Here is an 18350-nt window from a genome sequence, read left to right on the forward strand (position 1 = left end):
TACCTTTAACTTCAGAATAACAACTTTCCTCCTAGCACCTGACTGAAAAGTCACGTAAAACTCCTAAAAAACAAACAAATAAAAATCAATTTATTTTCATATCCCCACAGCTTACATGGGACCACAGGCTGAAACAAATGACGGTTTTGAGAAGTGTTTTGGCGTCAACTACCTCAGCCATTATTACCTTACCCATTTACTAGCAGATAAGGTAAGCTGAAAATTGAATTTAATATCAAAATCACTGGAATTATTCAATATTAGCATTTTTACAACTCACGAAATGATATTTATTTTTTATAATAAAACACATTCAATCTCACTTAATTTTCATATTTTAAACTAAAAATTCAGTTTTATGTGACTTATTAATCCCGACATGTTGAGTGAGATCAAACAGTCCAAGTTGTGTATTGTGATTGTGTATCTGGTCATATAAAACATGCCTTCCATCAATAGTATATTATTCAACAAAATAAAATCAACTGTAAAAAAATCAATCAAGAGAAAGCAATAACCTCCACCCCCCACCCCCCCCCCCCCTTCCCCCAAAGGCACTAAAATTGAATCAGACAATGAATCTATATGCCAACTGCAATAAATATTTTAAAGAGGAAAAATTCCGAACGTAAAGAGATGGTGGGTAAATATAAAGCTATGATTTTATGGAATCGGTGTGCCGTCTCTTGCTTTTTATTTGTTTATTTACTCATTTATTTATCTATTATTATTTTTTGGATGGGTTGTCAAAAAATGTTATCTTTTCCTGTTTTCACTGCTCTGTGTATTGAGCAAGGGTATCAAAACATTGATGTACGTTTTATGCAACCAAAATCGAGATTAACTCATGCGTTATACCCTATAAATCCCTAAAAGATCTGTAACTATTACTAGTGTGCTGCGCCGCTAACATCGAGCTTCAGTCAACATTTGCATTAGCCACTTCCACCAAACACCACTTAAACGATTTAAAACGTGCTTTTTATGTGTCTTTTGATTAAAGAAAATATAAAAAAAAAAGAAAATAAATTGGCAATATTTTGATAAAATCAACAATTAACCTGCAAAGACGAGTATTCTTTCACCTAAGGCATACAAATACACCCAATATTTAAATAACATTTCGAGATGGACTAATAAAGGGCATGAAAACCGATGAAAGGTTATCTTCGATTGAAAAGTCGTTTGAGACATCTGATAATTGTTTCCAGATATGTATCCATATATGACCCAACCTCTCAAAGCAGTATTATGTCAGGTGCATTAAATTCAAAATATGGCCACAAATAAGTATAAAAACTTGGTCTTAATTTCTCTTTATTATAGGTGAGAATAGCAACTACTTGTTAAATTGCAGAAAAATTTAAATTTGTATTTCTCATCATACTATTTCTAAATTCACATTTTGGTGACCGATTCATCCCAACATGATAAAATACCGTTATGAAATGATGAGGCACATATATCCCATTCAAACATATCATTGAATGCAATTCGCTCAGTTTCAATTTAGTAGTTCAATAAAGATGTCCAGTTTCATGGGCTGGACAAGTTTTATAAGTGCGCAAGACCAAAGAATTAAGTTATAAGAAAATACAATAATAAATGAGCCGCATGTCAGACCGAGACAATGTCCTGTGTAAACAATACTTTGTTATTGCCTGACCATTGTTCTTTCCGTTTTTTACTTTCATCAGAACGAGAGAGACACAGTAAAGTTATCAATGTAGAAAAAAAAGCATAAGTCACTACAAATATTTTTCCTTTGGTCATCTCACAGGTCTGCCTCTCCCCCACCCCCTCCCCCGCCCATAAAAAGAGATGATGATAATAACAATAATAATAATAATGATAATAATAGTAATAATAATAACAACAACAACAACAATAATAATAATAATAATAATAATAATAATAATAATAATGATAATAATCATAATAATAATAATAATATAATAATAATAATAATAATAATAATAATAATAATAATAATAATAACAATAATAATAATTATATTAATATAATAATAATAATAATAATAATAATAATAATAATAATAATAATAATAATAATAATAATAATAATAATAATAATAATAATAATAATAATAATAATATAATAATAATAATAATAATAATAATAATAATAATAATAATAATAATAATAATAATAATATAATAATAATAATAATAATAATAATAATAATAATAATAATAATATAATATAGTAGTAGTAGTAGTAGTAGTAGTAGTAGTAGTAGTAGTAGTAGTAGTAGTAGTAGTAGTAGTAATTGATCCTAGGGGTATCGTTTAATTTTGTAAAAAGAACTGGGCCCAATACCGATCCCTGTGGCATACCAAATTTCAGAGGATGATTCGTCCTCTATTCGTCGATCTTCCAGTTTTCTAGTAGGCTTATAATTCAAACAAGAGAGACGCAACAATACCTTTTAGATCATGTCTACAATACAAGACATAAACTCAATATTATAATGACGAAAATAGAACTATCCTTTGGAAGGCAACGAATGAGTCTTTTAAAAATGCTTGAGCATTTATATTGAGCAAACTAAACGTGCTCAAAGCGCTTTACAATGGATCCCGAGCCAGTAGCAACACTTAACATGTAGACAAGGCTCGACGCGTTTTTGGCAATATTATATTTTTTCCCAACATAAACAAAGCTGTTAATGGCTCGGTACTCGTTTTTCATCTGAGTACGGTGAGAGAAAGTGAGTAAAGAGCATTTTCCACGGACTCAATTATGCGTCGCTCAGAGCGTGAGTCGAACCTAGGACCTTCCGATGCGGATTTGAGTGTCATACCACAAGAACACATAGTGTTACATAAAATACGAAAAAGCTAAAGTGAATGTAAATCAAGAGCCATGTGTTTCATTCACCAAGCATCATGATGATGATGATGATGATGATTACATAGTCAGAGAGGAAAATTATAGCTGCGTGGTTCAAATGAGTGCAGGAAGAATAACCTAGATTCTTCATCTATCTGAATGAGTTCAAGGAGTTTCTGCGTATGAAAAAGAATTGTTGTGTAAAACATTTCACGAAGCCTCAGGAATATGCATGAAATTTAGAGAAAAGCTCCGAAAGCGTTGTTTTGTTGTTTGGGTTTTTTTACCACTCAATTTGCCTCCAGTATTGCTCATTTTTAACATCCAAAATGTATAAGAGAATTAGAAAATCGTTTTCTACCACTCTTAAATTGTCCTAAGCACAGCCCATTTTTTTTTAATCCCACAATTATTCCCCCAATATTTTTTTCTTGAGAGAGGGGGTGTAGCAGTTTAAACGTATCTAATGAATTTTTAAAGATTGTTTTGTTTCTTTTCTTTCTATTACCAGTTAAAAAAGAACGCACCTTCTAGAGTTATAAATGTTGTATCCACTGCCTACACAAAGGGTAGTCTTGACCTCAATGACCTAGAATTGAGCATGCACTATGACATCTATGGAGCCTACTGTCGATCCAAGCTGGCCCAGGTGCTCCTCAATGTTGAATCTCACAGACAAATGTTCTCGTCGTGTGTTTGGTGTTTTGGAGTACATCCAGGTAAGCTGATTGATTTGGACATTTGTGAAATGACTTTGCTTGTTGAAACCTATAAATATCAAGTATGGTATCATATGTGACCCATCGTCTCAAAACAATACTATGTCGGGATGAATCAAACCTCTGAAAGTGAATTTAAAATTAAAAAGGATAAGAAATAGGAATTATGAGTTGGTTGTAATGTAAGAAATTATCTTGTTTTGGGTTGTTGTTTTTTGGGGGGGTTTTGGGGGTTTTTTTAAATATTTTTTTTGTATTTTTTAAATATTTTTTTTTTTACTTTAAAAATTACCCGGGATGTACCATTGTAAGACATGATAAATTGTTGGCAAGCCTGAGAAACATATTCTACAGCACCTTTTGGAATGCACACGTAGGGTTACGTAGGGTTCATTCAAAATGACTGTCAATTAGTATTAGACCCCCCCCCCCCCTCATTGGTTAGATCCTCTACCTCTTTGAAGTCTCAGATTTTAAACATTAGTGTAAAGTGGCAGTGATTTTAAACAATTAGAAGTTTGAAGTAAAAGGTGTCTGGTCAATATGGAGTAAATCCCTTTCTTTCAAGTACGACAGTATATAATATCAAGTTCTTTACCCTCTCACGTAACAGGCGCCTGCAGCACGGATCTGATGAGAGATTACCCTGGTATGTACGGCAACTTCTTGAGAACATTCTCCAGGTTCATGTTCAAATCCCCTGAAGATGGATGTCAAACCATTGTCTACTGTGCTGTTGCTGACAAACTCCGTGACCATTCAGGTAAATTGGGCGGCCTGTGTGTCCGATAAAAGTCGAAAAAATACGATGACGAAATTTATTGCATAAAACAAATGAGCTTTCATATTGATGGTTTGTGTTGAAGTACAATGCTCACCAATTATGCCGCCATATCAGTTATACCAGCCATCCTAAAGAATAAAGAGTAGACAGTGTATCATCATCATCATTATTATTATTATTATTATTTTTATTATTATTACTATTATTTATTATTATTATTATTATTATTATTATTATTATTATTATTATTATTATTATTATTATTATTATCATTATTATTTATTATTATTATTATTATTATTATTATTATTATTATTATTATTATTATTATTACGGAAAAGTATTTGGAAATTGTACTAAGTTAAATATCAGAATTACAGATTTGTTTATATCACATTAAGTCTAAGCGCTAAAAAGATCAGTTTTCTTTTTTTCATTATTCTTCAAATTTGATATACAGAGTGCCCAAAAAGTCTCTCCCTGATTTCAAAGATGTATTATTCTAAAACCATTATCAATGTTTGCATCTGGTTTTCACAATCTTCTCAGGAAAAATCCTACATTTTATTCTCATTAGTTATCAACCCACATTACATCACCAAATTTTCCAAAATCAACCTAAACGTTGAAGACATAATTATTCTCTCCGTAACTTTTTTCTCCTTCTTAATTTGGAACGACAAAAGTGCGACACAATTCCTTTTTGGTGTAATGTGAATGCATGAGACAAAATCGTCAAAGTAGCTCAACAACCTTCCATTGTCCAGTTTTGGCAGACCATTACAGGAAAACAGTTTTTAAAAACTAGGATAATCTAAATTTGCTGGCACGCATTGTGAGAGATTGATCCTACTTCCGTCAACCAAGCGATTTTCCTCGTACAATTGCTATTCCGAAATAGAAAGAGAAAAAATATGAGGTCTTTTACTAAGTTCATGTAAATTTTGGTAAATTAGGTGATGTGATATGGATCAATGGCTTATAAATGTTTGACTTTCCCTAGAAGATGGTGCAAAACAAATGCAAATATCTATAACGTTTTAGAATAATAAGTCTATGAAATCAGGGAAAGACATTATGGACATCCTATGCTGTTCGCAATAAAAAGTGTTAAATTATCCTTGTCTCTAAACAGGCAAAATCTTTGCAAACTGTCAAGTCCTCAAGACGTCGGACAAAGTTATTGACAAAACACTAGCCATAGACTTGTGGAAGGTCAGTGCACGGTTGTGTGGTGTTGACATCAAACTTCCAGACGAGGATGAACCATGGGTGCCAGATACACATGACGATAACGAGGACTCGGTCATCAACACAAAGGTTTCCTCAGAAGTGAATAAGAAATCGCAATAAGTAAGATTTGTTAATGATGAGAATGAGTCTTGGCAGATCATAGATATTTAAATGTTAGTGTTAGTTATAAATGGATGTCTTGTGTAAATCGATAGAGAATTTAATACTGTTAAGCTTTACGAATATTAATCTGTTGATTTACCCCGCACTATTGACAAAATCTTCAAGATAAAATTGAGAAGACTATTTTGTCTGAAAAATCTAATGCAACGTTGAAATTAAACTATTATTTCAATTTAATGAAAAAGTAGATTATAATAATTTCAAGTTCTAGTGTCGCACAACACCAACTCTTTATCATTATGAGCTTATGTGAATAAATGACGTAATGAGAAACAAAAATATTTTTTATCTTAAAGGTTGGAGAACTACCTCTACTGTATAGTGTAATACAAATCACGTTTTTACACTTTTTTACCCTTGCGTCTCCATCGGCAATATAAGCATGCACAAATGATAAGGAATTTTTCCCTAGAAGACGGCTCTTGGTCAAAAGACGTAAAATTAGTAAGATTCAGTGTAACGAAGTAGAGCCTTTGAAAAATAAAAGAAAATGACAAAATAAAGAGAAAAAAAATAGTTGACTTGACTGAGAAACGAAATACAGTCAAGTAGCCATTCCTTAAAATATTTTTTAAATCAATTTTTTTTTTTTGGTCATAGTATGTTGCAATTCAGACACATTTTCTTTTTGTTTTACAGTGGACAAATTTATATTTAAAGAGACAGAAAGCTCATAAAAGGGGCATCTTCTTAAACGTATAGCTTTTATATAATGTCTAAGCTTAGAACATTTGATAGATGTATCTTTTCTGAAGACGTTTAGCTACCACTCTTCCAGAATTTCTTGCCACTTAAATAAAGACTGATTTTTCACAAATGTAAGTATTGAGAGGACGAATGTATACTTAATATGATATAAAATTGTAATTATCATTCTCAACATTTTAAACAGATTCACCAAAATTAATTACTTCATTAAGGTTTATATTTGAATTTCGATAAACACATCTTTGAAAAGTGTTGTTGACGAATATTATAAATTGCCAATGACTCAATTATTTTCAAAGTTAAATCTATATTCTGTCACAAATGATTTCAAGATATCTAAGGAAATACATATTTTTATTTTCGTTTATAATTAGAGATGTTGTCTTTTAGACCTCGAATAATGACTATTTTGCCTTGTGACTTTTTATGACTGATTTTGTTATAGAAAAAAATCGTTGCTTTCCGAAAGTGGCTTACTGCTTACTGCACCCATGTGCCTTATTTAAAATTATTTTCACTTGTAATATATATGATTTGTATATAATAGTATAATAATATACTGATACTAATATGTAAATATGGATAAGATTCCATTTCACTTAGCTTCTATTTTGCATCTACAATTGTATGCCCTTGTAATTATGTTACAGTGAATGAGTTAAAATCAAAGTCATTTTTTACAGTTTTAACCCCATCATGTTTATTTTTATTCCTTTTTTTTTATTTTGCTTGGTTTGAAGCTTATGTTTGTTTTATTTCAATAGATATAGTATTTAGTATCTACAATGACAATACCATTAACCGTTGTTAGGATATTCATTAGAATCTCGTTTTGATGTGTTACTTTTTTTCCTCAAACAAAGTGCAGAAGGTGACATTGTTATTTATCACCTCGAATTATCTTGTTTGATTCTATTCTAAATTTTTAATCATGATATTGAGAGGACACTATATATATATATATATATATATATATATATATATATATATTATTTTATTTTATTTTATTTTATTTTTTTTAATATGTTGGCAGTCTTGGTTAAAAATAAAATTTCAATTTTCTTTCCTTCTTTTCTTATAAATATACTATAATTCATCATGTTTCAACCTACAACTATGCAATTTTATTGTTGGGTGTTATTAATATACATCTACGATAGAGGAAGAGAAAAATAATAGGGATCAGTAAATTAATATCAATGGTTGTTGCTTTATTAAAACATTTTGATATAATTGTCTTTAATCTGCAAGAAGCGAAAAAGGCATGCCAAAATTAATGCAAGAATGGGTCCGTGACTATTGATATTATGATGACCCATTGAAAGTACAGTAAGTTGTTTATGTGGTCTTTGCATTGTAAAAAAAATATAAATGTTATGAAAATATCATATTTCAACACGTCTTTTGGAACAGCAATTATATAAAGCATTGTCAACTACAATTGCATATGCTGCGCTTGAATATTGAAAAAGTAAACGTAAATTAAACGATGTAGAATTTGAATGTAATCTCCAGTTTAAGCAACAAATTGACATGTTTTTTGACATTTTATAATTCTAACTCTATTCTCTATCAGCAGTGTGGCAACCGATATTTTGAGATACAATTTGATCACAAAATGTAATGTCAACTTCATCATCGTCCTCATTGTTCTGCTATATTTGGAAAAGAAACTGCTTTTTTCCATATCGGCCAGAAAACTTTTACTTTAAATATCGGCGATTTATAAATTATATGACTCTATAGATAGTTCGAACATGACGTCACTCAGGTCTTTGTTATTGTTTTATGCCATCCGCGTTTATGAGTAATGCTCACTGAACTGTATTAACCTGACTAGAAACGTTCATGGATACACACAGTTTTGTGTGCTGGTCCGTTATACTTCCGGATGGCAATGTTATGAGCTTCTTACCCAAGCGCATTCTATCTATAATAGTCATAAAATCCCAAGCCTGAAACTTTATAGAAATGTGATTAAAAAAAAAAAAAGCATCTTTTTGACTCGACCTGTTCGGCTATGTAGTCTTGTGTTATTCATGATACTCGTCTTTGGACCAGAGGGTCCATGGTTCGAGACCTGCTCTTAGCGGCGCATAGATGACTTTGAAAAAAAAAAGCTCTTTTCTCGGTTTCTCTCACTGCACTCAAGTGTAAAATGATTTAAAAGCGCTGTCTCTGTCGGAAAAAAAGTAATATCACCTAACAGGCATCATGCCTCGTCCTACATGTTAAGTGTTGCTATTGGCTAGAAACCCCTTGCAAAGCGCTCTAGGCACGTTTATTAGATATTGCACTACATTAATGTTCATGTTGTGTTGATTAAACTGGCGCTAACATTCAAAGGTGGCCTTTTATTATTTTTTTTTTTCATTTAAAATACAATACGGAATCATTTTAAATAAACAGATCTATTGGTGTCTACATTATCAACCAATACACTAAATGTAATGAACAATTGCAGGGTACCACAAACATAGAACAAGGGACCTTTTTTATACACTTAAAGTGGGCAATGTGCAATATTATATATAAGATTGTTGACGCAATGAGTTTCATACCTTTTTTTGTTTGTTTGAATATATAAAATTTCTCACCTGACAATTTACAATAAATTGTTTTAAAACTACTATATATATAATATATATATATATATATATATATATATATATATATAATTTATATATAAATGGTTGGGAGCAGACACTCTTGTAAAACATGACCCTGAACAAGTGTAAATGGTACAACACAGCAGACAGAAATAATACAAGATAAAACTCTGTCGACGACGAATAATTTTTGGGATGATTTTTGTTGTGTTTTTCCTTTTTGTGCTTTTTTTACTGTATCATTCACACCTGTTCAGATCCTCGGCAAATGTGAGAGGAGCTTTGATGTTTAAACTATGGTTAAGTGGGATAATTTCACACCATGTTTGATACCTCTTTAACTGAAATAAAATGATTGGATCAGAACATAGGGTCAATAAAATAGTGCTCATCAATCTTTGCTAATGATTTTAGGATTAAAATAATGGGACAAAATGTGATCTTTTTTTTTCTTAAATGAATAATAAAATTCCCTTTATTTATTCTCAGGGGGATATTTGTATTAAGGGTCTATTCCAAGGAAAGACTGGATAAGCCAAGCATCCGGCGCAGTGTAGCGCCTCAAAAGTGAGTTAGGGCGGGTGGCTTACTCAAGGCCAAACAGCAAGGCTTATAGTCGAACCCTGTAAATGTTGGGAAACAAGCAAAAACCTTACGTCTGATCCACGCTGCTCCCTATTTGACATGTATTCAATGCAGGAATAATATTTTGCTTGCAAAAGAATACTGGTTCACTCGGCCTTTACAACAACAAAAAAGTAACCAGTGAAATTACTCCGCCTTTCTTACCTGACCTATGAATTGTGTCAAAATGTCGAATTGATAATGACCTTAATGTTTTTATCTATTGCAAAAGCTAGTTCACATAATGTATTTTTTTTAAACGATTGACATTGAATAAACGCTTTTACAGAGTTGACAACTTCAAACCATCCATAGTCTAAAATGTAAGTTTGTTTTGAATATTGAAAATATAATTTGGGCAGTGCACTTTCTCAACTACATATATTTTTTAATGCAGCTCTTTAGTTTGTACTATTCATTATGTTAATGACACTTTGACTCAAAATGGCTGCACGCTATGTTTCATATTGTCTAATTCTACATCATTCTAATTCTGGTCTAGAAAAAAAAGCTGACTTATAACATTAGAAAAGCATGAATACAGTACTCGCTGGGTTCTAGCATGCTCCGCAATACGGCACATCGGAGCTGGGTGAGTGAATTTTATACATATAACAAGTCGTTACCTCACATGAGCATCCGATTTTGGCATGCTTGGATTCTAGGCCGCTTTTTGGCTTCTTCTGAGAGCGAGAATTGTGTATATATTATTATTTTAGCATGAAAAATCAATTGTTTCTGAGCACAAGTCTAAATACCTCTTTGGTTAAAATGATAGCCTACAAGACATACGCAATACTCAAGAGATAAGTATAAGTCATGCCAGAGTGATTTTATTTTTCATAGGGGAAAAAATATACATATCACAATTGTAAAATATGGAGGTGAAATAGACTGGTTGATGATTGTCATGTCAAAGATCACGGTTCAAAACCTATTTGTTTTCATCTCTACATCCTACAGTGACATTGATTATGTAAATCAAAGTCCTATCAAAAGAACAAAAATAATATGCGCTTCCACCTCGACATCATAAGATATCGTCGCCTAGGCATTCCAAAAAAAAAAAATATAGATAATTCATCAAACAAGATGTCTGATGTCAACAGGAATCACCCATGTTCTCCCAGCGAGCAAATTGGTGGTCAATGATCTTGCCCAAGGATAAAAACCGAAAGTCCCTGAAGCGGGGCTCGAACCCGGGACCTTCCTTCCGGGTGACAGTGCAATGCCTTAACCGCTAGGCCACTTCGTCCCCTATCAAAGGAGTGACATTAAAATGTTATAAATAAATCAGTATCACACAAAAGACACTGGGATGAATTCTGACTCTCCTTACTATCAAAAATGTGTACTTTAATTATGACTAGCTATCAAATGAGTGCTCAGAATGATGATTTTTTTTCTTTGTTAATCGTGACTTTGTTTGTTTTGTTTGGGGGGGGGGGGTCTTTTATCTTTATCTGACTCTTGTTAGATATACGCATATATCAAATATACGTGTTGAATCTAAACCAAATGTAATTTATGAGAATTTTTCTTTTCAATAGAGATTTACCTGCTGAATTTATCATTGTAAATTTAATTGATATTATTATTGTTACTATTATTACTTTCTTATCATTATTGTTGTTGTTGTTGTTGTTATAAGAAATGCCCTGAATACGACCTGATTTAAAAATTAATCAAACGCAAAATAATTGACAAAGGACGAATGCCAAGACGCGCACATAAAATCGTGTTTCGATTTTTGCATTGATAACATAAAAAATTTGAAAGCACCACGTGCTTCTTTGTTACAAAAACATCTGTCGACAAAAATATTATATCATCCGTGCAAAACATGCACACAAACCCCTTTTAAAGGATCTGTAACTATTTCAAAACAACAGAATTTTGTAATGTCCTGTAAAATATCCTTAAAGCGTTCCACGTTTTGGGGTCACATGATCGTACGTACATTCTTATAGATAGAAAGAAGTTGACGTCACTCGGGTCTTTGTTATTGTTTGTTTGTTTGTTTTTTGCCATCCATGTTTATCAGTAATTCTCAATTAATTGTATTAGCCAGACAGGTTACACATAGTTTTGTTTGTTGGTCCGTTATATTTCAGGATGGCAATGGTACGAGTTACTTAGTCAAGCGCACGGCATCTTTAATCTTTACTTTAAGATTATTGTTTCTAATCAGCTTAAAATGTTTAGGTTGGTTAGTTGCTATAAATAAAATAGGAATATTCAATGGGCCTTTTCTGTGACAACTGCATTTTGTCAACGAAAATATTCTTAAATCTAAAATGTCATTTCAATACTGTAAATCATGCCCACTCACACCATTCATAGGATTTATAACTATTTCAAATTTGGACATAATTTTCCATGTCCTGTAAAATACCTTTTAAGCGTCTTGGATTATCAGGTCATATGATCTTCACTCCCTTGGCATATAGACTATAATTATAGATTTTGAGCTTCTTTTTCCAACATGTTTAGTTGAATTCATAACAAATATAATGCTACTTGCGGATGGGGAAGAAAATCAAAAGTGTTTCCATAGTAAATTGTTTTTAAAATATATTTGGATACTGTATCCGAAATAATATAACATTGTGTTAAACTTCTTTATTAAAAAAAATATTGTTGCATAAGTGCCTTTCCACAGCGATATATTACTCTATATTTTCAATTATCAACAGTGAGCCGATTTGTTCTATGTGATCATATTTTGCTTGTGTTTTATGTGTGTATGACACTGAATAAATTGACCATGGATAAATCGGGGGAAAAGATTGAATGGCCCGATTTCACAAAAGATAATTTTTGAGGAGAATTCATTGCACTGAAAGATATTTATTTTCTTCCAGGGCGCTTAGAGAGAGAGAGAGAGAGAGAGAGAGAGAGAGAGAGAGAGAGAGAGAGAGAGAGAGAGAGAGAGATGATGTCACTGGCACGTCTACGATCAAAACACGGTAAGAACGTGAAAGCTAGAACTATAATCCTTCATGTGTCAACTGAATATAAAATTGAGTATGTTGTTGCCCTGTTTTCAAATACGTACATTTATGCTCTCTTACAGTAGCCATGCCAGATATTAAAATTTAGTTGATTTGAGAAGATAAAAATGGTACTATTTTTAATGCCAGTACTGTCAGCGCTTTGACTATACTGTAAATTTAGATAGTTTTTCAATAAAAATGTGATTTGAATGGAAAGCCTTCTCAGTGTTATTCATTATTTAGTGATGTGTGTTGCGTTGGTTAATACAATTTTAAAATGCAAACTGCCTTTGCATAACAACCTGTCATCTGCATTATTTGCGGCGGCAAATACCAGGGCAATCGCAAACATCGGCAAATTTCCCAAAATTGGAAAAAATTGGCAAATTTTTGTTAAAAAAAAAAAGAAAAAGAAAAAAAGCGAAAACAAAATAACGAAAAAAAGGTGCGAAACTTTGCAGCTTTGCCTGGGCCTAAACTGGCTGAAGCTGAGTTCTTCCCTCAGTGCTTCACCGGCAGAGAGAAGGAAGAAGCCAGACAACGGTTTTCTTATGCTTATCAGGCAACATATGCCAAGCTTCAAAAATACATGTCCCTTGAAGGGCAACCCGGCTTGGAATTTTTGAAGAATATTAGGATTTTCAGTCCAAAGAACATTCCTCTTATGCCTCGCAGTGTATCTGCATACACTGCAATTCCTGATTTTTGTCATCTTCTTCAGCATGAGTTGACTAGATATAATGAGAAACTGGGTCCCAGTGCTGTAAGAGAGTCCAATACTGGAATCATTGATCTCTCTTTTCTGGATGTCTGTCGCAGATCATGTTCCAGCTCTCGCTGCCTTGGCGTCCTGGTATGCCTTCTCAACATGTTCGTCAGCTCGCTGATGCTAAACGAAGTTTTTCTTTTTATAAGCTTTGTTTTGTCTTCTAGAAGCCACACAGAAGACAACATCAAAGGACTAGTTTCCCTTTACTACACAATAATGTATGCTTGTGTGTGTGAACGAGTATGTTTCAGCCAAAGTAATTTGTAATTTAAGCGCTTAGTCTGGTGTCTCGGAGTTCTAGCGCTATACAGAGATGCCAACTTTAAATTTGGCTCACAGGAGTTTCAGCCACCACTCGTAGGAATTTCAACGCCGAAAGAGGAATTTCCACTCACAAAAAAAAAAGGAATTGGAACGATATTTGGCATTGTGCTTACATATTGTATAGTTCTAAATAGATAACTGATTAGAATTACAGTGTATATTATGATACATAAACACATTGCAAATTACAATCTCAAAGTTTCCTTATTTCAAATGAAGTAAAGCGCCAAAACCTAACGGTAGAGATTGTAGTACTGGTGGTAGTGAGGATGATGTGGTGTTGGTGGTTGTAGTAATAGTGGTAGAGATGATGAAGATGTGATAGTGGCTGATGTTGTAGTTGTAGTGGTAGTGATGATGATATGGTGGTGGTGGTGGTGGTTGAGGTAGTAGTTGTAGTGATGATGATATGGTGGTGGTGCTGGTTGAAGTAGTAGTTGTAGTGATGATGTGGTGGTGGTATAGTGGTTGTAGTAGTTGTGGTCGTGATGATAATGATGTGGTGGTGGTAGTGATGTTGATGTGGTGGTGGTGGTGGTGGTGGTGGTTGTAGTACAAATGGTAGTGATGATGATGTGGTAGTGGTGGTTGTAGTAGTAATGGTAATTATGATGTGGGTTGTAGTAGTAGTCGTGGTAGTGATGATAATGTGGTGGTGGTGGTTGTAGTAGTACTGGTCGTGATGATGATGTGGTGCTGGTGGTTGTAGTAGTAGTGGTAGTGATGATGATATTGTAGTGGTTGTTGTAGTAGTGGTGGTAGTGATGAAGATGAGGTGATGGTAGTAGTTGTAGTAGTATTGGTAGTGATGATGATGTGGTGGTGGTTGTTGTAGTGGTGGTAGTGATGATGTGGTGGTGGTGGTGGTTGCAGTAGTAGTGGTAGTGATGATGTGGTTGTGGTGGTTGCAGTAGTAGTGGTAGTGATGAGTGTGGTGGTTGTTGTTGTAGTGGTAGTGATGATGTGGTTGTGGTGGTTGTAGTAGTAGTGGTAGTGATGATGTGGTGGTGGTGGTGGTTGTAGTAGTAGTGGTAGTGATGATGTGGTTGTAGTAGTAATGGTAGTGATGATGTTGTAGTGGTGGTTGTAGTAGTAGTGGTAGTGATGATAATGTGGTGGTGGTGGTTGTAGTAGTACTGGTCGTGATGATGTGGTGCTGGTGGTTGTAGTAGTAGTGGTAGTGATGATGATATTGTAGTGGTTGATGTTGTAGTATAGTAGTAGCATTAGCAGTAGTAGTAGTAGTAGTGATGATGATGATGATGTGGTGGTTGTAGTAGCAGTGGTAGTGATGATGATGATGTGGTGGTGGTGGTTGTAGTTGTAGTAATGAAGATGAGGTGATGGTAGTAGTTGTAGTAGCATTGGTAGTGATGATGATGTGGTGGTGATGGTGGTTGTAGTAGTGGTGGTAGTGATGATGATGTGGTGGTGGTTGTAGTAGTGGTGGTAGTGATGATGATGTGGTGGTGGTTGTAGTAGTAGTATTAGTGGTAGTGATGATGATGTAGTGGTGGTTGTAGTAGTGGTGGTAGTGATGATGATGTGGTGGTGGTTGTAGTAGTGGTGGTAGTGATGATGATGTGGTGGTGGTTGTAGTAGTATTAGTGGTAGTGATGATGATGTTGTGGTGGTGGTTGTAGTAGTATTAGTTGTAGTGATGATGTGGTGGTGGTGGTGGTGGTTGTAGTAGTAGTGGTAATGATGATGTGGTTGTGGTGGTTGTAGTAGTAGTGGTAGTGATGATGTGGTGGTGGTTGTTGTAGTAGTGGTAGTGATGATGTGGTTGTGGTGGTTGTAGTAGTAGTGGTAGTGATGATGTGGTGGTGGTGGTGGTTGTAGTAGTAGTGGTAGTGATGATGTGGTTGTGGTGGTTGTGGTAGTAGTGGTAGTGATGATGTTGTAGTGGTGGTTGTAGTAGTAGTGGTAGTGATGATAATGTGGTGGTGGTGGTTGTAGTAGTACTGGTCGTGATGATGATGTGGTGCTGGTGGTTGTAGTAGTAGTGGTAGTGATGATGATATTGTAGTGGTTGTTGTTGTAGTATAGTAGTAGCATTAGCAGTAGTAGTAGTAGTAGTATGATGATGATGATGATGTGGTGGTTGTAATAGCAGTGGTAGTGATGATGATGATGATGTGGTGGTGGTGGTTGTAGTTGTAGTAATGAAGATGAGGTGATGGTAGTAGTTGTAGTAGTATTGGTAGTGATGATGATGTGGTGGTGATGGTGGTTGTAGTAGTGGTGGTAGTGATGATGGTGTGGTGGTGGTTGTGGTAGTGGTGGTAGTGATGATGATGTGGTGGTGGTTGTAGTAGTATTAGTGGTAGTGATGATGATGTGGTGGTGGTGGTTGTAGTAGTAGTGGTAGTGATGATGTGGTAGTGGTTGTAGTGGTGGTTGTAGAAGTCGTGGTAGTGATGATGTGGTGGTGGTGGTTGTATAAGTAGTGGTAGTGATGATGTGGTGGTGGTTGTAGTAGTGGTAGTGATGATGTGGTGGTGGTTGTAGTAGTAGTGGTAGTGATGATGATGTGGTGGTGGTTGCAGCAGTAGTGGTGGTGATGATGGTTGTAATACTAGTGGTAATGATGATAATGTGGTGGTTGGAAGGGAGGGGGGTATCCTTGGAACAAATTGACCTCACCGGAATTTGACGGAAGTTGCCCGGAGCCCGGAATTTTTTGCTCCAGACCGGAGTTTTTTCCGGTGAAACCGGAGTTTTGGCATCACTGCGCTATATAAGTTTTCAGCATCATTATTATTATTACATGTATTCAGTGATGCCTCTTTTTTTTGAGTAGTAAAGGAAAACTAGGCATTTGATGAGTCTGAGAGAAAGTGTACGTTTGAGATAGTCTACAGACAGGTGTGAAAGTTTGATACTGTGAATCCGTGAATGAGAGGGAGTGGGCCCTCTGAGTGACTCGAGTTGAATGTTCGCCAGTGTAAATGTTCTATTGTGTGTGTGTGTGTGAGTGTGATTGTCTGAAAGTTTAGGCGCATAAATCGCGTTACAGTGCGGAAAATAATAAATGCAGCTTCCTTTAAGTGTAATAAAATGTCTTTTATATTTATTTTTCCATATAGCGTGTTAATTTTTACCGGGAGACTTTGTTCTGCTCGGCAAATTTTGGTCTTTTTGGCAAATTTTGGCAATTGTTAGGCCCCAACTTGGCAAAAATGCAGATGACAGAACAACACTTGAATTAAGTCATTAAAAAAAAAAAAACATGATCCAAATCCAAGCAGAAATTCCTCTTTTCTGTCCCTCTAAGTCTAAAAAAAAACCCCAACTACTCTTAACATTTTATTATTAGCATGAACACGGCAGTCTTGCATGTGGTGAATAACCCTCTTGAAATCATTGATAAAGGGTCAATTTCTGTAATTATGTTGATACAGATCTTTCGGCAGCTTTTGACATAATAGTAATAGATCATTCACAAAATACCTTACCTTTGGAATATCTGGTTCAGCTTTAAATTGTTTTCATCCTGTCTATGAAATTGAAAACAAGTAATAATTCAAAAGATATATGTAAGTTCAACTGGAGTCCCTCAGGGTTCATTGTTTAGACCTATTCTTCATGTCTATTATACTGTCTCTAATTAGGAAATATTTGAACGAAATGACCCTTGCTATCATAAATGCACAGATGATACAATTATATACGAAATGCATCTCTCAACGATCCCAAAGCCCTTGAAATAGGTAAAATTAAAACGTAGGTACGAATGGATGCTAATGGGCTTAAATTAAATTAAGAAATATCTGAAATCATGCTTGTAGGAAGTAAGAACAAAATGAATAGTTTTCAAGATCTTTTAAATCTAAGTGGTAATCTCATTAGTCCCGTTAAAAAGAAAAAAGAAGAAATTTAGGAACAATTCTTGACAGTTCACTGACTTTCAGATAAGCTGAGAAAAATATCTCAGACTAGATCATTATTTTACGAGACAGCAACAAAAGAAATTAGAGCCCTTATACATTTTATAAGCTAGATTATGATTATTTCCTCCTTGTTTGGTCTTTCCACTTGAAAAAAAAAAGCAGAAAAAGAGAAAGGGCCCTCCCCCTTGATTCAATTACTCCAGCATGGTTTTCTCGAACTCCTCGGGACATGCAAAAAAGTTTGAGAAAACAGTGCCAAGCCATAACGACCTGAGGAGAGGGGGCAGTGTGGACTTCTCTATGCACCCAAAAGATACCTAGTTCGAATATCCATTGTGTTATGTGACCCTCAGCAAGCCACCTCTCTCTAGCTCAATCTGCGGCTAACACCAGACCTGGGTTATTCCAGTCTTCTAAATGAAGAAACGGCCTACATAATTCATATAAATTACACATGCCTGTAATGGGATATTTCTTAGAACACGGCTACAACGGGGGTGTGAGTTATAAGTTTGGTACCCCATTAAGAAAAAAAAAAGGAAGCAGCACACACAAGGTAAAATAGGAAACAGACATAGGGTTGGGGTGGATGAGAAGCCTTGTGCGTCGACATTTCTCTTAAGTACTTTGTGTAGCCTATCAGCACTCATTGATG

General features: G+C 34.4%; 1 protein-coding gene across 11 annotated transcripts in view; it reads left to right on the forward strand.

Annotated features, from left to right (window-relative positions):
- LOC144968411 (retinol dehydrogenase 11-like) overlaps positions 1-9103 on the forward strand; it is a 62616-nt gene extending 53513 nt beyond the window's left edge. For all 11 annotated transcript variants that reach the window (XM_078906723.1, XM_078906729.1, XM_078906725.1 and 8 more), the window contains exons 6-9: positions 111-211; positions 3365-3572; positions 4186-4335; positions 5492-9103. In XM_078906723.1, coding sequence (XP_078762849.1) covers positions 111-211; positions 3365-3572; positions 4186-4335; positions 5492-5709 — 677 coding nt within the window. In that variant the 3' untranslated portion in view covers positions 5710-9103. The remainder of the gene's footprint in view (positions 1-110; positions 212-3364; positions 3573-4185; positions 4336-5491) is intronic.
- The last annotated feature ends 9247 nt before the right edge of the window (positions 9104-18350 follow it).

Source organism: Berghia stephanieae, chromosome 3, assembly GCF_034508935.2.
Source record: "Berghia stephanieae isolate SIO BIC M18660-M18661 chromosome 3, UCSD_Bste_1.3, whole genome shotgun sequence".
In the NCBI taxonomy this organism is placed as follows: Eukaryota; Metazoa; Mollusca; class Gastropoda; order Nudibranchia; family Aeolidiidae; genus Berghia; species Berghia stephanieae.